This window comes from Globicephala melas, chromosome 16, assembly GCF_963455315.2.
Source record: "Globicephala melas chromosome 16, mGloMel1.2, whole genome shotgun sequence".
NCBI lineage: Eukaryota > Metazoa > Chordata > Mammalia > Artiodactyla > Delphinidae > Globicephala > Globicephala melas.
In genome coordinates, this window is record NC_083329.1 from 53073994 (window position 1) to 53092523 (window position 18530).

General features: G+C 43.4%; 1 protein-coding gene and 1 non-coding gene across 4 annotated transcripts in view; one reads left to right on the top strand and one right to left on the bottom strand.

Annotated features, from left to right (window-relative positions):
* The window catches only part of SH2D4B (SH2 domain containing 4B), an 83996-nt gene that overhangs the window by 47691 nt on the left and 17775 nt on the right, over nucleotides 1–18530 (bottom strand). For all 3 annotated transcript variants that reach the window (XM_060286597.1, XM_060286596.1, XM_030862770.2), the window contains 2 exons: nucleotides 8250–8409; nucleotides 7016–7163 (listed from right to left, as the gene is read on the bottom strand). In XM_060286597.1, the coding sequence (XP_060142580.1) occupies nucleotides 7016–7163; nucleotides 8250–8409 (308 nt within the window). The remainder of the gene's footprint in view (nucleotides 1–7015; nucleotides 7164–8249; nucleotides 8410–18530) is intronic.
* On the top strand, nucleotides 4978–5050 carry TRNAE-CUC (transfer RNA glutamic acid (anticodon CUC)). The gene has a single exon. It is a non-coding gene; the product is annotated as a tRNA-Glu (tRNA).

Consider the following 18530-nt stretch of genomic DNA (forward strand, 5'->3'; position numbering starts at 1 on the left):
TGTTCCTACTCCAACCAGCTGTGGTGACATGAAGCAGCAAGGTCAATGGCAGTGCCCACTCCCCCGACCCCAACCCGGCCACCTCCATTCTACTCTCTGCTTCTACGAGTTCGACTTTGTTAGACTCCACATTTAAGCGAGCTCATGCAACATCTGGCTTTCTGTGTCTAGCTTACTTCACTTAGCATGATGTTCTCCAAGTTCATCCGTGTTGGCACAACTGGCAGGATTTCCTTCTCTTTTAAGACTGAATAATATTCCACCGTATATACACATATACTACTTCTTTTATCTATTCTTCTGTCTATAGATACTTAAGCTGTGTTTGATGAAAAGGCACAAAGTTTCAGTTATGCAGCATGAATAAATTCTGGACATCTAATGTACAGCACGAGGACTATAAATTAACACTGTATTGTATATTTGAAATTGTCTCAGGGTAAATCTTAAGTGTTCTCATCACACACACAAAAAGTAACTAGGTGAAGTGATGGATATGTTAATTAGCTTGATTGGGTAATCATTTCACAAGGTACCTGTATATCAAAACATCACATTGTACACTTTAAACACATACGATTTTGATTTGTCAATTACACCTCAATAAAGATGGGAAAAAATTACTCCCAATAAATAAATAAATAGATAGATAGACGGATGGCAGTGCCACTGTTCACTCAATCCTTTCCTCCTGAGATTGAGACAACACCTAAGAGCCAGAAACCTGCACCAACCTCCATCTCAAAGGAAAGCAGCTGGTAAATTACCGTGACAAAGGCAAGCTCTTCACAGAGATGCGTCGACAAAAGCAAACGCTTTCAATTACAAATAAAGAGTCCTACATATTCTCGCCCTGGTTTTGCTAAAATGCTCAACCTTCACAGCTAAAACTGCCTGAAAACTTTCACTGTTGCTGCTTTCAGAGTCATTTGGCGCACCTGTGATGACTGAAGAAAAGGCCATCTTTCTTAGGCTTGGCAGCCAAAGGCCAATGCAGCCAAAAGGCAGATAGGCAAAAACACCCGCCTTCCACCTTAGGAGTCGATTGCTTTTTTCTGGCAAGCCCAAAGCCCTCTGAGCTGTCCAGCTTATTCAATCCCCCTTCTCCTGATAACCCATCAGTAACAGCACACCGCAGGAGCCCACAGAGGCCTGGCCCGTCTCACCCCAATGGAAAATGTCACGGAGACAGATGCTTTTTCTGGAAGGTAGAGTCGTTTTCGTTTTTAGCCTGGCCCCAATGATACCATTGTGCCTTGTGGGATGATGTACTCCCAAAGGACAGGGCCAGGCCTGTGTCGTTTACTCCTCCATCGCCAGTTCCCAGCACAGGGCCTAGCAGATACTGGGTGCTCCACAACACTGACCGAAAGAGTGAGTGAATTAACGAATTGATGAAGAGAGGGTTTGTGACGATCCGTGATGGGGAAAGGGTAAACCACACCACGCTGTCTGGTTGATGCCAGCCTTGTCCAAGAGAAACTCAGATAAAGCCTACAATTTTCGAGAGAAAATGGAAATTGGAAGGTTTTCCCACCGGTTATAACCTGATTGGGAATAAGGCAGCGATAGTTTCTCTAGGAGGATGTCACGAGGTGGCCAAAATGAACTCCAGCCTTAAAGGAGAAAAAACAAAAAGAGAGTGGCCTTGAATAGAAAACAGAGAAAAATGAAAGGACAACTTAGCTGTACGCTGTCTTCCTCATCAGGGAAACTGGGAGGAGGCGGGAGGGGGCAGGAGACTTGGAGGTGGAGAAAGGAGGTCACAGGCCCTGAGGGACAGGGAGAGAGCGGGATCCTTAACCCATGTTCTGTGGTCGGAAGCAGAGGGAGAAGCATTCAAAATCAGTCTTATGGGTTAAGAAAGCAGGGGAAAAAAATGCAAATTTTATCTGGCCTCATGATCTCCTTCTTTCTAAAAAAAAAAAACTTCTATGTAAATCTCATTCAAATGGTACCAGCCACAACAGAATGGTTTTTAAACATGTTTTTAGCTGTCTGTATCTGCTATCTTGAAGTCCCCTCTTTAACCCTACACAAGGTTCTGAGATTGTTTTCCCCCCATTTTCTAAAAGGAATTTCCTATGACCAGGAGAATTCGCAGAACACGTCTACATCCTCAGCACAGGCTGCCCAAAGTGAGCCCAGCCAACCTCCCTCCACCACCAGGCTTCTCATCCAGGTTCTCTCCTCTCCTCTAGCCCCCACCCCTCTCCCCCTTCTGGGTGGTAAAAAAATAAAATAAAACAAACAAACAACAACAAAAAACCCCCTCAGCACAGCTATTCCAAGCACATTCTCTCTCCTCCAAGTCTGCACCTCCTTCCCAGGTCCCCACGGTTAGAGGGTGGTGCCCCGTACCCATCCCTCAGCCTGGGGCTCAGACACTTTGCTCTCTGCTTTCCCTCATCCCGACATCTAATTGATGCCAAGCCTTGTTGATTTCACGACCTCCGTTTCTCTCTGCCCACCCCCTTCTATCTCTCCATAGTCACAGACTCTGTCCAGACCCTTATTTCCCACTTTGACCACTGCAAAGATCTCCTAATTGGCCTCTCTCTCCCTGCAAACTTTCATCACTTGAATCACACCATCCCCACCAGTTATCCTCATAAAACTTGACCCAACCATGGCCCTCTGTATCCTCGCAGGTCTGCTTTGCCCACAGAAAACAGTCCACCTCCTTAGCGTAGCATCCAAGGACTCCACAGCCTCCCTTTCCACGTTTACATCTGGCTCCACCCATTGTGTGCTTTTTTCTCTGCCCCCAGCGGACCATTCATCGTTCCACAGATCTCCTTTCCATTTCCCGTCTTTGCTCGTGCAAGACTCCTGGAGAGACCTTCGCCCTCTATGGTCCCCTGGGCGTGGTTAGGGCTGAGGGCTGCTCATAGAGTTGCCTCTCCCCTGGCGCCCTGTAAGCTTTTTGAGAGCAGGGAGTTTATTACTACCACCACCACCTTCCCCCAAACAACCTGCACTTAGGTTCTCAGGGGGGAAAAAAGTATTAAATTAGATGAATGTTATCGCTGCATTGCTGCATGCAAGACTCACATTATGTTAGAATCTTGGTGTTGAAAGACACATAAAAACTATCTAAACCAATTTCTAGCCCGATGCATAAATCCCTTTGGCAAAGCTGTTGCAGTTATCTATTGCTAAGTAACAACAAGCTATCAGCAAATTCAGTGGCTTAAAACACAACCGTTATATGTGCTTGTGATTCTGTGGACTATTAATTCGGGTGGGGTTTGGCTGGGTGGCCCTTCAGCCCTACATTGTGTCAGCCAAGGTCAATCACTTGGTTGAGGTCATTGACTGGAACAACCATGAAGGCTTCACTCACGTGCCTGGTGCCTCGGTGTTCCTCCACGTAGCCTCTGTTTGGCTCTAGCCTGGGTGTCCTTGCAACTTGGCAGTCTAGGGCAAGGAGGGCTTCTCATGAGGCAGCTTCCAAAAGTGAGCATTGCCAGAGGGGCAAAGGTAGAAGCTACAAATCTCTTACAGCCCGTCCTCAGAAGTTACCCAGAGTCACTTCCACTGCATCCTACAGACCAAAGCTCGCCACAAGGCCGGCGGAGACTCAGAGCATGGGAAGCAGACCCCACTTCTCAAAGGGAGGTGAGGCCAAAAACTTACCGAGAGGCATATTTAATCCACCACAGAAACCTTTTCAGATACTTTCAGCCTACACGTAACCATTTCCTGTGATGAAGAGCTCGTCACAATACACGGGTAGTTCATTTACAGACAGCTCTGACAGAAAATATCCCAGCTCATAAACATGGACTGTCCAATGCCAGAGTCTGATCTGATGTTCCTTAATGAGCCCCTCCAGGGCCTCAGAGATGCTACCTGCACTTCTGAGGCTCCTCAAAATGCAGACATATCCGTCAGGGTTATTATGTATATTAAACACATCCACACTTAGAAAATTAATTTTTAAAACCCAAACAAACACATAATAACAACAACCTTCTTTGGAAATAACACCAAAGCCTGCATTTGGGTCCCTCAGTGAACCTGATGCCTGGCCACAGAGCTTTATGATCCTTCCATGAACCCCGACACACAGCCAGCCCACAATTTATATCCGTCGATCACTGAGGTCCTCAAGAAGAACATCAACCAGAAAATCTCTGCTGGGAACTGAGCCCCAAGACCCCAGCTCCACTGAGCTACCCTCCCAGCATCTGGGACTCAGCTCACCTCTAGGGAGGAGGGAGTCCAGAGATTGGAACAGGTGACTTTCGCTGTTGGAGACATATAAAAAGTATTGTTTTTCTTCCCCAGCAGATTTAAATAATCATATGCAAAATCCAACAATACAACCTAAATACCTCTCCACTGTGGCTTAGATCTGAGTTACTATTATGGAATCATATTGTTAATTTCAATCAGTGTGATAATGATTATTGTGGCTATGACAGGACATGTCCTTTTTCATGGAAGATCCTTGCTGAAGGGTTTGATCAGGAGGCAGCAAACTGAGGCTCCCAGGCCAAACCTGGCTGACATGCATTATTGAAAGTCTCACTGGACCACAGCCACACCCTTTTGTTTACATATTGTCTGTGGCTGCTTTTGTGCTACGATGGTCTGGGGGAGTAGTTGTGACAGAGGCAGACCCAAAAAGCCCAAAATATTGATTATCTGGTCCTTTACAGAAAATAGTTTGCTAACCGTTGGGTTAGAGTTACTATGTCTGCCACTTTCTCTCAAATTGTTCAGCAAAATGACAGCAACCAAAAAGTGCATACATGTATCTGTATGTGTGTGTGTGTGCCTGCATGCATGGAGAGAGAAGGAAAGAGAGTGAAAATGTGGCAAAATATTAATAATTGGTAAATTTAAGTGGATAATATATGAGTATTCATTTTATTTTTCTTTCCACTTTTCTTCAAGTTTGAATTTTTTTTTTAAATAAAGTGTTTTAGAGTAAATATTGCTTCACTTAAAAACTCAAAAGATGGGAATTCCCTGATGGTCCAGTGGTTAGGACTCCGTGCTCTCACTGCTGAGGGCCCGGGTTCAATCCCTGGTCGGGGAACTAAAATCCCACAAGCCATATGGTGCAGCCAAAAAAAAACAAACACTCAAAAGAATCTCCTAGAAAAAAATGCAACTCATAGGAAAGTTAACTAAGGAGACCAGTAACAATATATAAATATATAATAGCAATTGCAATAAGTTTAAAAATAATGAGCACAATAGCAATAAAAAATATTAAGCCTAAAGTTTAATTAGGAAAGAAATGTAGGGCACCTAAATAAAACAATAAATTTTACCAAAGTCCAAAAATTAGAAGCCCACAGGTACGTATGTCATTGAGAATGTTTGGGATTGGTGGCCAGTGCATTAACAGGTGTTTAAAAAAAAACCTATATCAAAGACAAAAAAAGAAGCTTTGAATAAAAGGAAGAACATACCACATTCCTGAACAAGAAGATTTACTTGTTCATATTATAAAAATGTTCATCCTCCACAAATACAGCAATAGCATTGATGCAATTCCAATAAAAACCACCACGTTGCTTTTTTGATGTTGGGGGGAGGGGGATAGTGAGAAAATATTTCAAAAGTATCTCTAACAGGAAAAAATGGATGAGATTAGCCAAGGACATTTTAGAAATGAAGAGTAATGATAGACTCTGACTTTAATAGATGGTAAAATTTATGTTAAAGCTGCATATAATTAAACAATTAAATCTGGCTCAGGAATAATCAGTCAAGGAAGAAAAATCCACGAAAAGATCCCAAAGTAAGTAAGAATCGAGGCAGCAAATCCAGTGAGAGGAGAGAGGATGGTTTACACAGTAAATGATGTTAGGATAACGGGCTAGCCATTTGGAAGAAAATAAAGTGAGAGCCATACATCATACCACACTCCAGAGTGAAGAAAAATTAAGTGCAAAGAAATGAAATAAGGAAAGATATATTAAACAATGTAGATTAGTATTTTTATAAGCTTGTGATGGCACAGATCTTTCTATGCATAAAACAAATAGTAAAGAAAATGATCGATATAGTTGGCTAATAAAAATTTTAACTTTCTGTACATCCCAAACCACTATAACCAAAATTAAGAAAATAGCAACAACACTGAGAAAAAATATTTGCAATAGAAATGATATTAAGGGGTCAATGTCCCCATTATCTAATCATTATGGGGGGAAAAGTTTTTAAAAATTCAAAAATGAGCAAATTCCATTAACATACAATTCACAAAATAATACAATTGTTGAGATTCAGCATGATTATCATTTTTTTCTTTTTGTTTATAGTATTTTCTGAGCTTTCTATCCCCCCAAAATGCATTATTCCTGTAGAAAAAAAAAAAATCTCAAAATAGGAACCAGGAAAAAATTTTTTTCTTTTTCGGGAAACCTAAGCTTCTTGCCAGAGGACAGTAAAGCTCCTTTAACAGCTCCAAACTCTCTCAGAATGAGTAGATATGCAAGGTTACAAACAACCTCCTATCGTGGGCAAAAAATATACATTTTTCATCTCCTCGAATCCTCCAAAAATCTCAGGTAGGGTGTTGTTACTACCCTAATATTACAGACAAGAAAGTGAAGACTCAGAGAAGTTCAGCAGCCACACCCTTTTGCTTCCTAAGCTTCCTAAGCTTCCTAAGGTCACACAGCAGTAAGCAATAGAGTTGGAACTGGATCCCAGGCTGGTCTGACCACAAACTCAGCTCTTTTCAGGCCTTGTTTCAGGACCCTTGGGTTGGGATGCAGAGGGATGAGTTCTGATCCTGGCTCTGTCCCCAACCACCAGTACACACAGCCTTCGCAAGTCTCTTCCCCTGTCTGACCCTGATTTCCTCATCTGTTCAAGGGGAAGTGGATTGGCCCAAATGGTGTGTCAAGTTCCTTCCTGCTCAGACATGCCAGATTTTTGTTCTCATAAAGCACTCATTAGCCAAGGACCGTTCGAAACCAGAGATCAACCCCAGGGGCCTGGGGGCTAGAACAGGTGGCCTCACACAGATGCCCAGGCACTGGCCCACCTTGAATTCCTCATGGATGCGCTCCTCCAGGATTTTGGCAGCCTTGCGGTCCTCCGTCTCCACTTTCCACTTCTCCACCAGGATCCGGGCTTTCTCATTGGCCAGAGCATCCCGGAACTTCTTGGTGATCTCTGCCTCCTTCTGTCTCCTTCCAAGAGAACACCAGCAGGTATCAGGAGGTATGGGAAACTGAAGGACCACATGCCAACAGAGCTTCAAATAAAAACCATGCGCAATCATTCTTGGTCTATCAGAACGGCAAATATCTGAGGTTCACAAAACTCAGTGTTAGCAAAGGTGGGGAGTATAAATCACCAGAATTGCTCTGGAAGCCAGAAGATAAAACCTCAGAAACCCCATTTCTCACTCAAGTTTACAAAGGTGTAGGGAAAAGCTCATCAGAGGGTTTTTATAACATAAAAAGTGGCAAACAACCCAAATGTCCCTCAACAAGACCAATAAATTGGGTTTCTCACGTAATGGGATACTATACAGTAATCTTAAATAACACTGTGGATCTATGTTCATCAATTTATGAAGGTGTGAATAAAGCAGCTTACAAAGCATGGATTGCCCAAATGCTCACCATGGTTATCTTAGGTGGTGGGTACTGAGTTGTTATTTAATTGATTCTTTACAGTTTTCAATGTTGTTTACACGTTACAATTTTATGATTAAAACACTGTCATTAAAAACTGGGGGAAAAATGTTGGAGTCAACTTCATACAAATTTCCAAGTCTGGCAAAAAATATGTCAAATGTGGTTTATGAAAGAAGTCTGACACCCCAGTATCAGTAGGGGCTCAACTGTCCATCTTGTGTGAGAAATGGAGGTAACATGACGAGGAACAAGCAGATTTTAAAAGTGAATTCAAATTGCTCTGCTGTCCTTGGGACAACTCAGTGAGGAAAGAAGCAAAAGGATATCATACGCATTATCTCAGTAAATCCAACTACATCCATATAGAAAAGGTGTTGTGATGCCCAAACCACAGATGTGAAAACTGAGGCCCTGGATCAGCTCACCACGAATTAGTGGAGCCAGGATTTGAACCCAAAAGGTCTACCTGATGTAAGACTAGTGCTTGGGTCCCCTAATCTTAGCAGAGCTCCAAACAGCCAGCCAGCTGCCTGGCGCCCCCTCCCTCCCACCCGTAACCTATTGTCCTTAATGTGAACCCACCCCAAGCCTCCGTGTTCAGGACCCGCCCCAGTACCCATTGGCACCTCTCACCAGAGCTCCTCCGCCTCCCTCTGTGCCTGCAGCCGCGCCCTCTCTGCAATCAGCTCCTCAGAGATCTCTTCGTAGGGCTTGTCTCCAGGGCCTTCTCCCATGACCCAGACCCAGACTTCGCCATCTGCCCCCAGGAGCCACTGGATGTGCTTGTCACTCGCTGCCCCACAACACAGGAAGAACAAGGAAGGAAGGAGAAACAGGTCTGAGTTGTACTGAGTCAGGAATGACCTGGGCTGGCCAGGGGTGCACAACCACCACGCCACCCTACAAAACGTGGTCATCTGCAAAGAGGATGCCAGAGAGACATTGACCTGAGTGCAGGTCCACAGCCATCTCCCTCTCCCACTCCCTCTAGGGAGCAATATGTCAGCCAAGTCAGTCTGCTGGAGCAGGTGTTCAAAGCTGGAACTGGTGTCCGAAGCCCAGAGACCCTGAAATCTTCAGCACAGAAGACATCAGGTGACAGCACTCGCTGAAGGAAGACTTGTGTCACTCCCAAGCCAAGGCAGTTAGGAGCCCGGGAGTCTTCTCTCTCTCTCTCTCTCTCTCTCTCTCTCTCTCTCTCTCTCTTTCTCTCTCCCTCCCTCCCTCCCTCCCTCCCTCCCTCTATCTCTCTATCTCTATCTCTATCTCTGTCTCTATCTCTATCTCTATCTCTATCTCTCCTGTCCATTGGCTGGAAATAAGGAATTGGAGATGGTGTCATTGCAAGATGAAGCAGCTGGCCCCTGAGTCTCCCTGACCCACATCAGCCTGTAACCTGAGCAAGAAATAAACCTGTGTTGGATTAAGTCACTGAGATTTTTCAGTTTGCCTGTTCTAGCAGATTCCATTGATAACCACGACTAAAATGGCAATCTAAAGTGGGGTACTGGCTGAATCAGGAATATCAACTAAGTGTCACTGCCTTACCAGTGACGTTTAGAGGCTGAATGGCTGGAGATCCACGTGATGCAGGAGCAAAGCACCTGGTAAAGTTATCAGACACTATCACTTAAAAGGCAGACCCTCCTGCCTTCTGAACCTGTCCCCCCGCTAAGGGAAGATACTGGAAAATAGAACTTTGGTAGTGGGTTGCTAGGAGCTGTGTTTGGCAAGATGTTAAGTTCAAGGAAGAATTGAGCATTTTGCAAGTAGAAATGAAAGGGAATAAAGAGAATATAGAAATCCGGGACTTTGTAGGTTTGGAAAAGCCATCTCTTTCTAGGGCCCAAACTGCAAGAGATGGGATTTTTAAAGGTTTTGCATGAGTGGCCCAGTAAAACTTTTAAGGTGAATAAAGGGCCCTAGGACACAGATCTCTGTGATGGTCATGAGAATGTGCTCCATGGACATGCCACAACAGGGAGCATAAGTGACTGTGCACTCCAGCTCCCATGCCCTTATGTTTGCCCGAGGCCATGCTTCCAGAGGAGGCTCCCAGCCTTTGACTGAGCATGGCAGGCTGGTTCCTGGGAGACATGGGACTCCACTGACGGGCAACTCCCCGGAGGCCTTGACAAACCTTCCCTGGACTGCGTGGCTGCCTGGAACACCTCCAGCCAACCTGCCGTCCCCCTCTCCTTCACTCAAGGTCACGCCTGCACTGCCATGCCACGGCTCTCCCAGCCTGCTCCTTTTTCTCTCACAGGCATTTCCTGAACAACAGCCTTGTGTGATTTTCTCCCAACCCTGTCTCTGCCCCTCACAAGCACACTCAGACTGCAATCTCTCACACTTATTTTTCAAAGAGCCTAACGTAGATGACCTTCAGTCGAAAGGTAGAGGCATCAGGGTGAAGAGGCAAAGAAAAACAGGCAATTTGCGAAATACGTCTAGAGAAGAATCTTCGATGTTGCTCCCGGCACATGGAAGCAAACAGATCAGAAGCTTCCCAAGTCTCTGAGTCTGGACTAAAAAAGCCTCTGATTGTTCAAGACTTAAACAACCATTGGGCACCCAGCCTCGATGACCAGGGGGCAGGTCTCAAAGGCTATACTGGTCCAAGGAGGATGCGACCCTCAACACTCACTCTGGATGTGGCCAAGGGGAATAATGAACAAGAGGAGCCTCCAGGGCACAGACAGCATCCATTCAAGGCCATCCCTTCACTGCCAGGGCAGGGGGACCTCGCAGAGCCTGACCTGGAGGATTTCAGGATGCTATAGACTAGTGACTGAGTGGGGCTCACACTCCCCCCTTTTCCATAGCGGATATTCTAACCCTGCTCCCCCACTGTACATCGTGTCTTAAAGGTGGGCCGTGTTAGGATGACATGTCTTTTTAGCCATATCAGGACCTTAGAGTGCCTAACGCAGAACACGTGTAGACTGTGAACTTCGGGTTGATGCAGTGACCGGGTGAGACTTGCGGGCATCCCCTTAAGGAGGTGGTGAGTGTATTTATGCAGAGAAGAACAAAACAAGTGAGTAACCAGAATGACAGTTTGTGACAGTGACCACGCTATGTCCAGCACCCCAGCTCCACTCCCTGAGCCCACCAGATGACCACTTTTCTCAGGTTCCCTTCAATTCCATGGGGCCACGTGACTGAATTCTAGTCTGCGGAGCGTCAGGGGAAGTGATTTGTGCCACTTTCAGGCTGAGGCTGGTTGCAGTCTGAGTGCCTTTTCCACATTCTCTCTCCCATCCCTTCAGTGGGAAATAAATGACTCCCAAGGTGGTGGAGCAAAAAGCAGGCTGATCCATGAGTCAGTGTTCGAAAGCAAGCCAGGCAGACTGCTGCTACCTAATCCACATCAAACTGTGACCTCGTCAGAAATAAACCTTCATTACATTAACCCACTGCAATTCCAGCGTTTACCTATTGCAGAAGGCAGCATTAATTCCCCCGGCATTGGTATATTTTTAGTATGTTAAAGCAATATAGTAATAGAGGAATATAAGTTTAATTATGACTGATAGAACCAGGGAAGCAACCACTACTAGAATTGTAGAACTTCCAAATTAATAGTGGGCAAAAGTAAATAAGAGGCTTACCAATCCTGCAGAAATACTTAAAGGGAAAAGAGAAAACAACAGAAAATGTGTAGTTATTGTAGCAGGCACCGGCAGTTACTTCCTCATCACCCACTCCAGCCACCTTCCTGCCTTACTAAAAACCCCAGTTTGTTTTGGGGAGTAACAGAGATCCCTTGGTTTCAGGAGAGGCAGGTGTCTACCCCAGCCTCCAAGGACAAATAAAATTAGTCTAAACCCATCATGTAAATTTATTCTCCTTGGCAAGTAATCGATCTAGGAGTGACCAGACATCCCCGTTCTTGACAAAGGAGATGCAGGCAGAAGTCCCAATGACGGGGACTCATTCTCGAAACAAAAGGTGAAGACTTCTTAAGGTTGCTGACAAATACTGTTTGATTCCACTCATACAAGGGACCTAGAATAGTCAAATTCGTAGAGTCAGAAGGTACATTGGTAGATGCCAGGGGCCGGGGGAGGGGAGGTAGGAGGAGTGGGGAGTTAGTGTTTAAAGGGGACAGAGTTTCAGTTTAGGAAGGTGAAAAATTCAGGAGAGGGATGATGGTGAGAGTTGCATAACAATGTGAATGTACTTAGTGCCACCGAACTGTACAGTTAAATATGGTTAAAATAGTATGTTTTATATTATGTGACTTTTACCACAATAAAAAAAAAACATTAAAAAAAAAAAAAAGGTGAACACTTCTTAGGAGAAGCCCCTTCACTCTTTACTCTACCTCACCTCCTTCTTCCTGCGTGGAATGAAGAAGTGATGCCAGGAGCTGCTGGAGGACTTTTGCAGCCATAAGGAGAAAAGCCACATACTAAGGATGAGTAAGCAGAAGGACTGAAGGAGACGGGGCCTCGATGATCTTGCTGAGCAGCTAAACTAATCTATCCATTGCAATACACCTCCAGAATTCTTATCATTTGAGAAAAATAAGGAACTCCAAGGAATAAAGTTCTGTAGTTATTCAATGAAATGTGGTAATATAAATAAATATGAAAGATTTATTTAATTAGGCAACTATTAATCGTGCATTCTGTTACTTATGGCCAAGCACATCCCTAACTGATACAGATAACAAATGAAAAATAACACAGAATCCCTAAACCCTAAGTATATTAATTAACACAAAAATGGGAAGAGAATTAATTTCCCTATTAAAGATCTGAGACTGTCAGATGTAAATAAAAAGTAAAAGACAAACACTGCTTTGGGAAAACCCTAGATGTTCTCCTTACTGGCTGCAAATAATAATAAATCCTTCCTTGGGGGTAGTGGGATGAATTGGGAGATTGGGATTGACATATATACACTAATAAGTAAAAAATAAATAACTGATAAGAACCTGCTGTATAAAAAAAATAAAATTCAAAAAAAAAAAAGAAAGGAAAAAAGTAAAAACACACTATTTAATGTCATTAATTAAGTCATCACTTTTTGACCCTACTTCTAACAAGGCATATTTCATTATAGCTTCAGTGTCAATTTTCTCTTCTTTTACTAAATTAAAATTCCACTAGAATGGTCACTAAATTAAATCTCTACTGGTGAACATTCTAACCCTGTAATTCTGGGCATAAGGGTGTTTCACATGAGAGCTGTCCGTAGAAAATGCTGCCAGATATATATATATATATATATATATATATATATATATATATATATATATATATATATATATATTTTTTTTTTTTTTTTTTTTTTTTTTTTTTTTTGCTGTACGCGGGCCTCTCACTGTTGTGGCCTCTCCCGTTGCGGAGCACAGGCTCCGGACACGCAGGCTCAGCGGCCATGGCTCATGGGCCTAGCCGCTCTGATCTTCCCGGACTGGGGCACGAACCCGTGTCCCCTGCATCGGCAGGCGGACTCTCAACCACTGCGCCACCAGGGAAGCCCCGCCAGTTATATTTTTGAATTTAGGTTAGATAAAGTATTCCCAAGTTTTCTCCATCATGGAAAAACTATAATAATAATAATAAATCCTTCCTTCTCTTGATGGAGAAAAAAAAGTAAAATCCAATTCTGTACTATTTAAATAAAACACACATGTAAAAAAAAAAAGTTTAAAAATAAAGATCTAGTTAACAAGAGACCATACAAAGGCAAGCAAAAAGAAAGCAGAAGTGGCAATGTCAGACAAAGTAAATTCAAGGACAAATGTGTTAGACAAGACAAAAAAGTATATTACGTAATTATAAAAGAGGCAACCCACAAAGAAGACATAACAGTTATAAAACTTTATACAACAAACAACATAGCAGACAACTGCATAAAACAAAAACTCCTAACAACACAATGAGAATTTCAAAATGTATATATACTCATGGTGGAGAGTTTCGCTATATTTATTTACGAGGCTGGTAGACCAAATAGATTTTTAAAATTAATAATATAGAGGATTTGAATAATATAGTCAACAAATTTTACTTAAGAACTACAGAACTTTACTCCTTAAACATTGACAATATACTTTTCTTCTTCTGATCTTGCAATTATGAGAAAATTTTATAGACCGCATCCTCAAATAATAATACAAAACTTAGAAATCAATGGAGTAAAATAGCCATCAAGAAAATATCTCCTAGAGGGCTTCCGGGAAGATGGCGGAAGAGTAAGACGGGGAGATCACCTTCCTCCCCACAGATACACCAGAAATACATCTACACGTGGAACAACTCCTACAGAACACCTACTGAACGCTGGCAGAAGACCTCAGACCTCCCCAAAGGCAAGACACTCCCCACGTACCTGGGCAGAGCAAAAGAAAAAAGAATAAACAGAGACAAAAGGATAGGGACGGGTCCTGCACCAGCGGGAGGGAGCTGTGAAGGAGGAAAAGTTTCCACACACTAGGAAGCCCCTTCGCGGGCGGAGACTGCTGGAGGCGGAGGGGGGAGCTTCGAAGCCGCGGAGGAGAGCACAGCAACAGGGGTGCGGAGGGCAAAGCGGAGAGATTCCCGCACAGAGGATCGGGGCCTACCGGCACTCACCAGCCCGAGAGGCTTGTCTGCTCACCCGCCGGGGCGGGCGGGGCTGGGAGCTGAGGCTCGGGCTTCGGTCGGAGCGCCGGGAGAGGACTGGGGTTGGCGGCGTGAACACAGCCTGCAGGGGGTTAGTGCGCCACGGCTGGCCGGGAGGGAGTCCGGGGAAAAGGTCTGAAGCTGCCGAAGAGGCAAGAGGCTTTTTCTTCCCTCTTTGTTTCCTGGTGCGCGAGGAGAGGGGATTAAGAGCGCTGCTTCACGGAGCTCCAGAGACGGGCGCGAGCCGCGGCTAAAAGCGCGGACCCCAGAGACGGGCATGAGACGCTAAGGCTGCTGCTGCCGCCACCAAGAAGCCTGAGTGTGAGCACAGGTCACTATCAACACCCCCTTTCCAGGGAGCCTGTGCAGCCCGCCACTGCCAGGGTCCCGGGATCCAGGGACAACTTGGGAGAATGGGAGAAAGCACGGCGCGCCTCAGGCTGGACGTCACGACGGCCTCTGCTGCCGCAGGCTTTCCCCGCCCTCCGTGCCCCTCCCTCCCCCCGGCCTGAGTGAGCCAGAGCCCCTGAATCAGCGGCTCCTTTAACCTCGTCCTGTCTGAGCGAAGAACAGACGCCCTCCGGCGACCTACACGCAGAGGCGGGGCCAAATCCAAAGCTGAGGCCCTGGGAGCTGTGAGAACAAAGAAGAGAAAGGGAAATCTCTCCCAGCAGCCTCAGAAGCAGCGGATTAAAGCTCCACAATCAACCTGATGTACCTGCATCTGTGGAATACATGAATAGACAACGAATCATCCCAAATTGAGGAGGTGGACTTTGAGAGCAAGATTTATGATTTTTTCCCCTTTTCCTCTTTTTGTGAGTGTGTATGTGTATGCTTCTGTGTGAGATTTTGTCTGTATAGCTTTGCTTCCACCATTTGTCCTAGGGTTCTATCCGTCCATTTTTCTTTTCCTTAATAATTATTTTTTTATTTTAATAACTTTATTATATTTTATCTTACTTTATTTTACTTTATCTTCTTTCTTTCTTTCTTTTTTTCCTTCCTTCCCTCCTTCCTTCCTTCCTTCCTCCCTCCCTCCCTCCCTCCCTCCTTCCCTCCCTCCCTCCCTTCTTTCTTTCTTTCTACTTCTACTCATTCTTTCTTTCTACTTTTTCTCCCTTTTATTCTGAGCCGTGTGGATGAAAGGCTCTTGGTGCTGTAGCCAGGAGTCAGTGCTGTGTCTCTGAGGTAGGAGAGCCAACTTCAGGACACTGGTCCACAAGAGACCTCCCAGCTCCACATAATATCAAACGGTGAAAATCTCCCAGAGATCTCCATCTCAACACCAGCAGCCAGCTTCACGCAACGACCAGAAAGCTACAGTACTGGACATCCTATGCCAAGCAACTAGCAAGACAGGAACACAACCCCACCCATTAGCAGAGAGGCTGCCTAAAATCATAAGTCCACAGACACCCCAAAACACACCACCAGATGTGGACCTGCCCACCAGAAAGACAAGATCCAGCCTCATCCACCACAACACAGGCACTAGTCCTCTCCACCAGGAAGCCTACACAACCCACTGAACCAACATTAGCCACTGGGAACAGACACCAAAAACAATGGGAACTACAAACCTGCAGCCTGCAAAAAGGAGACTCCAAACACAGTAAGATAAGCAAAATGAGAAAACAGAAAAACACACAGCAGATGAAGGAGCAAGATAAAAACCCACCAGACCTAACAAATGAAGAGGAAATAGGCAGTCATCTGAAAAAGAATTCAGAATAATGATAGTAAAAATGATCCAAAATCTTGGAAATAGAATGGACAAAATGCAAGAAACATTTAACAAGGACCTAGAAGAACTAAAGATGAAACAAGCAACGATGAACAACACAATAAATGAGATTAAAAATACTCTAGAAGGGATCAATAGCAGAATAACTGAGGCAGAAGAACGGATAAGTGACCTGGAAGATAAAATAGTGGAAATAACTACTGCAGAGCAAAATAAAGAAAAAAGAATGAAAAGAACTGAGGACAGTCTCAGAGACCTCTGGGATAACATTAAACGCACCAACATTCGAATTATAGGGGTTCCAGAAGAAGAAGAGAAAAAGAAAGGGACTGAGAAAATATTTGAAGAGATTATAGTTGAAAACTTCCCTAATATGGGAAAGGAAATACTTAATCAAGTCCAGGAAGCACAGAGAGTCCCACACAGTATAAATCCAAGGAGAAATACACCAAGACACATATTAATCAAACTGTCAAAAATTAAATACAAAGAAAACATATTAAAAGCAGCAAGGGAAAAACAACAAATAACATACAAGGGAATCCCCATAAGGTTAACAGCTGATCTTTCAGCAGAAACTCTGCAAGCCAGAAGGGAGTGGCAGGACATATTTAAATGAAGGAGAAAAACCTGCAACCAAGATTACTCTACCCAGCAAGGATCTCATTCAGATTTGATGGAGAAATTAAAACCTTTACAGACAAGCAAAAGCTGAGAGAGTTCAGCACCACCAAACCAGCTCTACAACAACTGCTAAAGGAACTTCTCTAGGCAAGAAACACAAGAGAAGGAAAAGACCTACAATAACGAACCCAAAACAATTAAGAAAATGGTAATAGGAACATACACATCGATAATTACCTTAAATGTAAATGGACTAAATGCTCCCACCAAAAGACACAGATTGGCTGAATGGATACAAAAAGAAGACCCATATATTTGCTGTCTACAAGAGACCCACTTCAGACCTAGAGACACATACAGACTGAAAGTAAGGGGATGGAAAGAGATATTTCATGCAAATGGAAACCAGAAGAAAGCTGGAGTAGCAATTCTCATATCAGACAAAATAGACTTTAAAATAAAGACTATTAGAAGAGACAGAGAAGTACACTACATAATGATCAAGGTATCGATCCAAGAGGAAGATATAACAATTGTAAATATTTATGCACCCAACATAGGAGCACCTCAATACATAAGGCAAATACTAATAGCCATAAAAGGGGAAATTGACAGTAATACATTCATAGTAGGGGACTTTAACACCCCACTTTCACCAATGGACAGATCATCCAAAATGAAAGTAAATAAGGAAACACAAGCTTGAAATGATACATTAAACAAGGTGGACTTAATTGATATTTATAGGACATTCCATCCAAAAACAACAGAATACACATTTTTCTCAAGTGCTCATGGAACATTCTCCAGGATAGATCATATCTTGGGTCACAAGTCAAGCCTTGGTAAATTTAAGAAAATTGAAATTGTTTCAAATATCTTTTCCGACCACAATGCTATGAGACTAGATATCAATTACAGGAAAAGATCTGTAAAAAATACAAACACATGGAGGCTAAACAATACACTACTTAATAACGAAGTGATCACTGAAGAAATCAAAGAGGAAATCAAAAAAATACCTAGAAACAAATGACAGTGGAGCCACAACGACCCAAAATCTATGGGAGGCAGCAAAAGCAGTTCTAAGAGGGAAGTTTATAGCAATACAGTCCTACCTTAAGAAACAGGAAACCTCTCGAATAAACAACCTAACCTTGCACCTAAAGCAATTAGAGAAAGAAGAACAAAAAAACCCCAAAGTTAGCAGAAGGAAAGAAATCATAAAAATCCGATCAGAAATAAATGAAAAAGAAATGAAGGAAATGATAGCAAAGATCAATAAAACTAAAAGCTGGTTCTTTGAGAAGATAAACAAAATTGATAAACCATTAGCCAGACTCATCAAGAAAAAAAGGGACAAGACTCAAATCAATAGAATTAGAAAGGAAAAAGGAGAAGTAACAACTGACACTGCAGAAATACAAAAGATCATCAGAGATTACTACAAGCAACTCTATGACAATAAAATGGACAACCTGGAAGAAATGGACAAATTCTTAGAAATGCACAACATGCCAAGACTGAATCAGGAAGAAATAGAAAATATGAACAGACCAATCACAAGCACTGAAATTGAAACTGTGATTAAAAATCTTCCAACAAACAAAAGCCCAGGACCAGATGGCTTCACAGGTGAATTCTATCAAACATTTAGAGAAGAGCTAACACCTATCCTTCTCAAACTCTTCCAAAATATAGCAGAGGGAGGAACACTCCCAAACACATTCTACGAGGCCACCATCACCTTGATACCAAAACCAGACAAGGATGTTGCAAAGAAAAAAACTCCAGACCAATATCACTGATGAACATAGATGCAAAAATCCTCAACAAAATACTAGCAAACAGAATCCAACAGCACATTAAAAGGATCATACCCCATGATCAAGTGGGGTTTATTCCAGGAATGCAAAGATTCTT